The 10524-nt window shown below is 43.2% G+C and overlaps 1 protein-coding gene across 1 annotated transcript in view; it reads right to left on the reverse strand.

Moving 5' to 3' along the window:
- LOC109927428 overlaps nt 1–10524 on the reverse strand; it is a 47734-nt gene that overhangs the window by 27313 nt on the left and 9897 nt on the right. The window contains exons 6-7 of the mRNA XM_048613884.1: nt 7399–8013; nt 988–1083 (exon numbers count right to left, since the gene is read on the reverse strand). Of these exons, the coding sequence (XP_048469841.1) occupies nt 988–1083; nt 7399–8013 (711 nt within the window). The remainder of the gene's footprint in view (nt 1–987; nt 1084–7398; nt 8014–10524) is intronic.

Below are 10524 nucleotides of genomic sequence, written 5' to 3' on the forward strand. Positions count from 1 at the left end.
TCTCTGATACAAGTTTGTGAGATATGATTTCCTATGCACAAAGCTATCTTGAATGATGGAGCAAGCTCAAAGGGTTGAATGGCCTACTTCTGCTCCTGTTCTCAAGGTTTTTATGTTTCTGCATTTGTTGCAAGAGGAATTTAATATAAAAGTAGCAAAGATTTGCTCCAACTGTATAGAGAGTGCTGAGATCACACCTACAATATTGAGTGCAGTTTTGGTCTTTTTACTTAAGGAGGGATATACTTGTATTGGAAGCAGTCAGAAAAAGTGAATTAGACTGATTACTGGAATGAAGGGACTGTCTTATGATAAAAGTTTGAATAGGTTAAATCTAAGTTCAGTGGAGTTTAGATGAATGAGAGGCGATCTTATAAGATTCCAACCTGGGGCTGAAATAAGGAGAAATTTCTTCTCTCACAGGGTCAATTGTCTTTGGAATGTTCTTCCACAGCCTGCAATTGAGGCTGCATTGTTGAATACATTCAAGGCTGAATTGGACAAGTTTTTGATCAATAAGGGAATCAGAGGTTATTGGAGACAAGAAACACGGAGTGAGTCCACAACTGAATCGGCAATGATCTATGTTGAATGGTGGAGTAGACTTCAAGGCCAAATGCGCCATTCCTCCTCCAGAAGGCGTTGGAGCTGGGAAGGAATGTGATTCTATGAATAATGGCTTCTCTTTGGCTCCTCAACTTTTGCAATGAGCAGCAACAGGCTAACTGACTGGCACAGGTCCATAATTTGCCCATACATTTCATGGTACTGGACAGCAAGTGCAAGAGGACTCGGCTGTTTTTCCCTTCTTAAACATGGGGTGCATTGAGTTTGACTGCAGTAACTCAGCACAGGTCGGGCACTAAAGTTCAGACTTTCTCAGTTATGAGAAGCTTATGAGTCAGCTTTCCATACAAACATACAAATTTACTGAATAAATTGACTAGCAAAATGATTTGGTTTAGGTGCTGTTTGATGGGCTCTTACCTGTGCATTCTTCTTCTCCTTGTGAAGGTCATTCAGAGCAAGTTGAACTGCTTCAACATTGTTGCGAATCTTCTGAAGCTGATGTTGTAAATGATTCTAAAGTGAGAACATTGAAGACATTGCAAACATTATGAAAGCCAGGTTTGAGTGCAAAGGATGATTGTCACCATGTTATGATGGTTTCATATTTAATCACTTTTATGGGAAGTTAAGTTTGAGGGATTGTGCATACTTTTTTTTAAGAGGTCAGTGAAAGGTATCTGGAGCCTTTTTTCGAACAAGGTAATTCTTGTCTTCTCATAACTGCTCATTTCCTGGAGTCTTCCCATTTGAGTTTACAATTGGTCAGATTCCAGTTTCTGTTTGTAGATGTTGTTTGGAATAATTTGGGACAGATGAAAGACAGAAACTTTCCAGTTCAACTCCTCCATCTCTCAAAAAGAACCCTTGTTGCATGTTCAGTCTGGTATCTTGAGCCCTTGTTCCCCGTTAAAAGCTTCTGAAAGAGTTTGTCAACATTTCATGAGCGATTGTGTCTACAAAGATCCCAGAGGCCACTGCATGTGTTCAGCAACATCTATCTGTGTGCCAGCATATCAGACCAACAGTCTTCTGAGCATCTTAAACATTATCCATTTTGCTTTCAAGAGCTAAGAATTATTAGCTAAAAGAATTTGTTTTTTATCTGCAGAGAGAAAGCCATTTTTTCACCTTTACCTGGTATGTGCATATGAATTCCTCTGGTTTAGGATTTCAAAAGGAGCATTAATATTTTCAGATTGCAAACTGCGTGTTACCCAATTTTGCATCTTCATGGTATTAAGTTTGGTTTTACAGCAAATCAATAAGCTTGTGCTCATTAATAAAAACATATTGGTGGATCTTTTTTATTCTAAGTCTAATATGGAGAAAGCATCAGATTAACCATATCAGGAACCTGGAAAAACAACTATACTGATGTTGCGGGGTTAAAAAGACCCTTCACCATCTCGGTCACAGAACTATTTCCATTTTGGTCTCAATAAAATCAAGATGCATGGTAAAAAGCAGCACATAGCTCATATTAGAAACATTCACTATTGAGTAGAATTGAAGACTTATGCAAAAATAGCAAGTGTCATGAAAATCAAAGGAGAAATCAAAAGTACAAGGGATACTCAATAAGAAACCAAGCAAGAAGGAGAGTGCAGAAGTGGAAAAACCATTGGCCTACTTGTAGCCAGAGAATTAACAGTCTGGTCCTTACAGCCAAAAGGTTGCCTTTGATAGAAATAGCTTCTAGTAGGGCACAGGTATAGACATAAGATAAGATATGATACCAGTACAAAGCAGAATCTGTTTGTCTCTGTTGAAAGCACCTTCATCTCTGGTTAGAATATTGTGGATGGAGTCCCATTCTAGGCTGACACTAAGGGAATTTTACATTGTTCTATCCTTCAGGTCAGATGTTGTTATTCCGATAATTCAGTTGGCCATTGAAGGTCCCACTCAAAGAGCAGAACATTCTGATACCATGGCCAACATTTCTCCCTTAGTCAATATTATCAGAACTGCTGTGTGAGACATTGTTGGGACAAAACGGCACCTCTAAAAGTAATTCATTACGTGAAAAGATTTTAAATGCTACAATATGTTTGGCACTAGGTGAAGCAGCTTTTACAATCTGCCATGACCATAAACAACTGCACCTCCCAGTCGCGAACCATTTCAACTCCCCCTCCCATTCCTCAGACGACATGTCCATCCTGGGCCTCCTGCAGTGCCACAACGATGCCACCCGAAGGTTGCAGGAACAGCAACTCATATTCCGCTTGGGAACCCTGCAGCCCAATGGTATCAATGTGGATTTCACAAGCTTCAAAATCTCCCCTCCCCCTACCGCATCCCAAAACCAGTCCAGCTTGTCCCCACCTCCCTAACCTGTTCTTCCTCCCACCTATCCCCTCCTCCCACCTCAAGCCGCACCCCCATCTCCTACCGACTAACCTCATCCCGCCCCCTTGACCTGTCCGTCCTCCCTGGACTGACCTATCCCCTCCCTAACTCCCCACCTACACTCCCTACCTTTACTGGCTCCATCCCCGCCTCTTCGACCTGTTTGTTTCCTCTCCACCTATCCTCTCCTCTATCCATCACCTCCCACTCTCTCCCTATTTATTTCAGAACCCCCTTCCCCTTCCCCTTCCCCGCCCCCTTTTCTGCACCTTGTTGTCTCAGACTAGTCCCACCTGCCTGCTCCTGCCCATATCCCTCCAGACCTTAGAATGCGAGGTCATAGCTTTTGGATAAGGGGTAGCAATTTTAAAACAGAGATATGGAGAAATTATTTTACTCAAAGGCTCGTGAATCTGTGGAATTCACAATCCAAGAGTGCATGGATGCTGAGACATTGAACATACGTAAGTTGGAGATAGACAGATTTTTAATTAGTAACAGGTTAAAGGGTCATAGACAAAGGGCAGGAAGGTGGAGTTGAGGCCAAGCTGAAATCAGCTATGATGGTATTAAATGGCAGAGCAGGCTCAAGAGGCTGAATTGTCAAACCCTGCTCCTGATTCTTATGCTCCAGTGAGTTGTTTTAATGTCCACCACCATTCATGACTAAAGGTGGCAGGACTGTAGAGCTTAGACCTGACCCATTGGTGAGAAACTGTGGCTCAGTGGGTAGCACTGCTGCCTCAGTTTCAGGGACCTGGGTTCAATTCTACCCTCCTGAGGAGTTTGCACATTCTCCCCAAGTCTGCATGGTTCCCTCTGGGTGCTCTGGTTTCCTCCCACAGTCCAAAGATGTGCAGTTTAAGTGGACTGGCCATGCTAAATTGCCCATAGGGTCCAGGGTTGCACAGGCTGGGTGGGTTATCCATGGGAAATGCAGGATTACAGGGATAGAGTAGGGGGCTGGGTCTGGGTGGGATGCTCTTCAGGGGCGACTGAATAGCCTACTTCCAAACTGTAGGAATTCTATGAATTGCCTAGCACTGTCTACCAGTTGTTGCTTACACTGAATTGGCATGCAAGTAGTCCTGTTTGGTACCACCAGGTTGACACCTCATTTTTAGGTTTGTAACTCACTCAGAGATAGTAAGAACTGCCGATGCTGGAGTCAGAGATAACACAGTGTGGAGCTGGAGGAACACAGCAGGCCAGGCAGAGGAGCAGGAAAGTTGACACTTTGGGTCAGGGATCTTTTTCAGAAGTGGGCACTGGACTACCCCATTTCTAAAGAAAGGCCCCGACCTGAAATGTCAGCTTTCCTGCTCCTCTGATGCTGCCTGGCCTGCTGTGTTCCTCCAGCTCTACACTGTGTTGTCTCATTTTCAGGTTTGCCTGGTGTGGCTATTGGCATGGCCTTCCTGCACTCTCCACTGAACCCGGGTTGATGGTAATAGAACATAGAACATTACAGCAGAGTACAGGCCCTTCGGCCCTCGATGTTGGTTTGATTTGGTGGGGAGGAGGGGGCGGGACGGATGGGAGGGGGAGATATGCTGGGCCATGAGGTTACAGATTGTGCTGGAGTACAATTCTGCTGCTGTTGATGGCCCAATAGTTGCTAGATCTGTTTGACGTCAGTCCCGTTTAGCACGGTGATAGTGCCACATAAGACGATGGAGGGTATTCTCAATGTAAAGGTGGCACTTTGTCTCCGCAAGGACTGTGTGGTGGTCACTCTTACAGATTCTGTCTTGGACAATGACAAATGCATCTGCAGCCGGCAGAATGTCGAGAATGAGGTCAGCTATGTTTTTCCGTCTTCTTGATACTGCTATGACCTTTAGGTCTTAAACAGTTCTGTGTTGCCAAGCCAATCTTGATGGTGGACACTGAAATTCCCCCACCCAATTCTGAACCCTTGCCACTGTCAGTACTTCCTCCAAGTGTTGTTCAACGTCGAGGAGTACCGATTCATCAGCTGAGGTAGGATGCTATATCTGAAGTAGCAGGAGGTTTTCTCACCCATCTTTAATCTGAAGCCATGAGACATCATGGAGCCTGGAACCAATGTTAAAGACTCTCAGAGGAACTCTCTCCTGACTGGACATACCCAGGAGTGGTGATGGTGGTGTCTGAGATAATATCAGCTAAGTTATGAATTGGTGAGTATGACTATGTCAGGCTGTAAGATAGCTCTCCCTCTTTTGGCACTTGCCCACAGTAGTAAGGAGAACTTTACAGGATCAACAGGTTTTGCTGTTGTCACTTCAGGTGTTTTGATCGATACTGGATGGTTCATCTGGTTTTATTTTGTTTTAGAGACTTTCCAGCAATTGATACAACTGAGTGGGAATTGGTGGGCAGTTAAGAGTCAACCACATTGCTGTGGGTCTGGAGTCACATGTAGGCCAGACCAGTAAGAATGGCAGATTTCATTCCTTAAAGGGCATTGATGAACAAGATGGGTTCTTATGACAATTGATTCATAGCCATCATGAGATTTTTCATTCCAGATTTTTATTGAGTTCAAATTCCACTATCCACCAAACACAGGTCCCTGGAACATTGTCTGAGTTTCTGGATTACAAATCCAGTGACAATACCACTAAGCTAACACCTCCTGTACTACAACATCTCTTCATTGCTCCATCGCTGGAGTTGGTGCTTTCAGACAACTAAGTTGTACACTCTGTATGTTCTTTCCTGAAGCTCTCTGTCTCTACATCTCCCACTCCCTCTTTAAGATACTTCTAAAAACCTTCCCCTTTTCCCCGCACAACAAATACGGAGTATTAGCAAGTTTTTAAAGAGCCTACAGATAATTTTCTGCTTAAAAGGTGCAAATAACATCAGTGCAGGTTAAGAAAATATAAAAGAAACAGACAATTCTGAAGAATGGAGTAGTTCTGATCAACTGGAATCATTAACTCGGCTTCTCTCTCTACAGGTGTTGCCAGATCTGAGTACCTGCAGTATTTAGTTTTTATTTCAGATTTCCGGCATCCGCAAGATTTGGTTTTTGTCCTAACATTTTTTAAAACTGATCTAATTTACATAGAACTCAATGGATATTCTATATTCACAGAAAATCAAAAAACATAGAAACATAGAAGATAGGAGCAGTAGGAGGCCATTCGGCCCTTCAAGCCTGCTCCACCATTCTTCACAATCATGGCTGATCGTCCAACTCAATAGCCTAAGCTTGCTTTCTCCCCATAGCCTTTGATCCCATTTGCCCCAAGTGCTATATCTAGTCGCCTCTTGAATACATTCAATATTTTGGTATCAACTACTTCCTGTGGTAATGAATTCCACAGGCTCACCAACCTTTGGGTGAAGAAATGTCTCCTTATCTTTGTCCTAAATGGTCTACCGCGAATCCTCACACTGTGATCCCTGGTTCTAGACACACCCACCATCGGGAACATCCTCCCTGCATCTACCTTGTCCAGTCCCATTAGAATTTTACAAGTCTCTATGCGATCCCTCCTCATTCACCTGAACTCCAGCAAAAACAATCCTAACCTGGTCAATCTCACCTCATGTCAGTCCCACCATCCCCGGAATCAGCCTGGTAGACCTTCACTGCATTCCCTCGAGAGCAAGAGCATCCTTCCTCAGAAAAGGAGACCAAAACCGCACTCAATATTCTAGGTGTGGCCTCACCAAGGCCCTGTATAACTGCACAACTCATCTCCGCTCCTGTACTCAAACAGCAAATGATTTCCCACTTCTCTAGTTAACAGCCACATGAGGTCAGCAATTCTTCGAGTTTAGTGTGTCCCCACCCTAACCAGTGGAATGCTCTATGCTGCTCCTCATAGAATTCCTACGATGTGGAAGCAGGCCATTGGCCCATCAAGTCCACATCGACCCTCCAAAGAGCATCCCACCCAATGCAATCCTTGTAACCCTGCATTTCTCATTGCTAATCTATCTAGCCTGCACATCTTTATACTGTGGAAGAAAACGGGAGCACCTGGAAGAAACCCATGCAGACACAAGGATAATGTGCAAACTCCACAAAGACAGTCGCATGAGGGTGTAATCAAACCTGGCGCTGTGAGGCAGCAGTGAGCTATTGTGCTGCTCATTTTCCTGCTGGTTGCTATTCTCAATATTTTGCAACATTACAGTCATGTTTCCATTTTCTAATATTCATAGCCATCATTGGGCTCGGCTTAATGAATGATCAAAGTAGGTAGAATATAAATTAAAAGTAAAAAATCACAACCTGAATTAAGTCATAATTATATCATCAATATTCCTTTTATTAAAATTTCAGTTACAAACTGCTGCATCAGATAGATCATAACCCTAATGCCATGTTACATTGATATCATTAGATTTGAACTGGTTACACAATGGTAAATTAAAGGGATGGAAATAAATGTGCAGATGCCTCACCATCTTTAAATCAACTCTTCCTTAATGTGGTTAGTAACACAGTTTTGCAGCGATTAATCACACACTTACCCTGAGCTCCTTCTCTCCCTCGCTGATGCTCCCACAGTTGTGACCCTTGTGTTTTCCAAACACAGTGCAGAGGGTGCAGACACACACCTTATCGTCCTTACAGTAAATCTTCAGCAGCTCTTGGTGTTCTGAACATTTCCACTGGGATACGTCTGCAGTGGGATCTACAAGGAGATGGCTTTTAAACACAGAACTCTCTGTGTGATGTCTGAGATGTTCTGGGCACATGGAAGCTTCACACTTCAGGCAGGTCTTCACTGCCGGACGCAGTTTCTCAGTGCAGTAGTTACACAGAACAGCATCCTGAGACAGCTCCAGAGCCAGGTATTTCTGAACGATATTCGCCAATTTAAAGTTCCTCTCAAGGCCGGGTCTCTCGGTGTACTCTGCTCTACATTCGGGACAGCAGTAAGGGGCTGCAGCTGTATCGTTCCAGGTCTCCTCTATGCAGCTTCGACAGAAGCTGTGTTTACAGTTGAGTATCACAGGGTCTGTGTAAATCTCTAGACAAATAGCACAGGTTAATTCCTCCCCTAAAGCCTCCTGGGCTAAACCAGTTGCCATGTTCATTTCGGGGCTCCCTAAAATGCGTGCTGCTGTGTTACTGAAATTTATCTAAATGACAACAACAGCCTAGATCAGCAAAACATCTAGTGTTTGATCCCTTGTGAATAGGGTGTGTAAGTGCACCTATTAGCAGCTATCCATGGCTGATATACTGAATAGTGGGTTTAGGATATTAACACACAGGAACAGAGCAAAGGAGATTCACGAATTCACTTGATAACTAAATAATTGTAACAAAACACATTCTTTTTATTGTCAAAGCAAGTCTAGGTTAATAGGTGTCAATTCGAAATACAATAAAAGGAGGAAACTCAGGATGTCAGGCAGCATCTAAAGGTAATGATGAATGTTAATTCAGGAATATCCCTTGTTCACAATTGAATGATATCATAGAGTGAGGGACAGGAGCTAGACCAAATAACATCAGGGACAGAATAAGCTGCAAGTCGATTCAGTAAAATACACAGAATGAACTGACAGCAACAATGAGAGCAGATGCAATGGAAAATATTGGAGAAATAGAAGAGATGCACAACAACAATTTACACTTAATAAGCACCTTTCATGTAATAAAGTGCCTGAAGGCATGCTACAGAAGATTATAAAAACAAAGCATAATGTCATGCCAGACAAGGAATTTTTTGTCAGGTGACAGAAAACTTGGTCAAATTTGTGGGTTGTAAGAAGTATCTGAAGGAAGGAAAGAGAGCTGAAGACGTGAAGGATGAACCAAAATAATATGGAACTAATAAAGTGAGATTAGTGAAATCACAGAGGGGAGTATGAGCATCTGGCAAAGTGGAGCGGGCGCCAGAAAGATGAAGACTGGTCTAGCAGGGATACAGATCATCTGTCGACAGGTATCCCACTGGGGGATCCTCAACCCATTCATTTCATATGTGTTCTAATCTGTGTGGACTGAAGCCAGAACTGATCAAAATGCAGGTAAAGAACAAGACATATCAAGCAGAGAAATATTCACAATTGGTCTCAGTATAATAGAACAACAGGATGTGAGCCAACACTGGCACTCTCCACAAGGTATTTACCCACTGTATCAGTGGGACTGACTGAGTGGAAGGCAGGAACTTCCAATTGTGCAGAGAGGTAACAGATAGAGGAGGCACTGTGGGCTATGTCTGCCTTAGTCAGTTTAAAAGTAGTGCTGGAAACATATAGATTGTTGCAGTGTACAGGACTTCGAAGACCCTTGTGTGGGATGTACCATCTTTACTAATGTTCATATTAACCATGGATGATGACAATTATGTGTATCCTATTAAGTTTTGCTGTAGAAACAGACAAGCTGTCAAAACATTTTGTCTTATACTTATCAGGATTGAGTCACAAGAACAAGAAATCTCAAAGGGAAAAATCAATTTATAGTGTACAATTGGCCATAGATTCATCCATAAGAGGGCTCTTCATGAAAATGCATCAAACTTTTGTTTAAATTCTTATCTTTCTCTTACTGAATACTCCTACCTTCCTTCCCTCCACTTTAATCTCTCTTTCTTCAACCCTGTGCCTCATACCAATCCATGTAATTATTTTGCTGAATTTCCCCAATCCAGCTCATTCATAACTACTCCCTGGACTCTCCTTGTTCACTCTGTAAGAGACCACATGTTTTCATTTTTGGGATTATAAACTGAAATGGAAGTTGGATAGCAATCATTGAACTATCAGACAGCACATTTCCAAACCTAACCATTGCATAAAAAATATTTTTCTCATGCAGCATCTGGTTTTTTTTCATCAATCACCTTAAACGTTGCCCTCTGCTTATCAACCTATCTAGCAGTGACAACAGTTTCTCTAGTTTTTCTCTATCTAAACCCTTAAACAAGTCAATTAAATCTTCTTAGTTTTCTTTAGGAGAGTTTATTCTTAGGGACAACAAGCTGAACTTTTCCAGTCTATTCATATAACTATATGGAGTAGCCCCCTACTATACTCCCTATACACTCACGACTGTGCGGCCAAATTCCACCCCAGCTCCATTTACAAGTTTGCTGATGACACCACCATTGTAGGTCAGATCTCAAACAATGATGAGAAAGAATACAGGAAAGAGATTGAGAGAGATAGTAGGAACTACAGATGCTGGAGAATCCGAGACAACAAGGTGCAGGGCTGGATGAACACAGCAGGCCAAGCAGCATCATAGGAGCAGAGAGGCTGACGTTTCGGGCCTAGACCCTTCATCAGAAAAGGGGGAGGGGAAGGGGGTTTTGAAATAAATAGGGAGAGAGTGGGAGGCGGATAGAAGAGGGATAGAGGAGAGGATAGGTGGAGAGGAAACAAACAGGTCGAAGAGGCGGGGATGGAGCCAGTAAAGGTGAGTGTAGGTAGGGAGTTAGGAAGGGGATAGGTCAGTCCAGGGAGGACGGACAGGTCAAGGGGGCGGGATGAGGTTGGTCGGTAGGAGATGGAGGTGCGGCTTGAGGTGGGAGGAGGGGATAGGTGGGAGGAAGAACAGGTTAGGGAGGCAGGGACGAGCTGGACTGGTTTTGGGATGCGGTAGGGGGAGGGGAGATTTTGAAACTTGTGAAATCC

The sequence above is a fragment of the Rhincodon typus genome, chromosome 29, assembly GCF_021869965.1.
Source record: "Rhincodon typus isolate 14 chromosome 29, sRhiTyp1.1, whole genome shotgun sequence".
NCBI lineage: Eukaryota > Metazoa > Chordata > Chondrichthyes > Orectolobiformes > Rhincodontidae > Rhincodon > Rhincodon typus.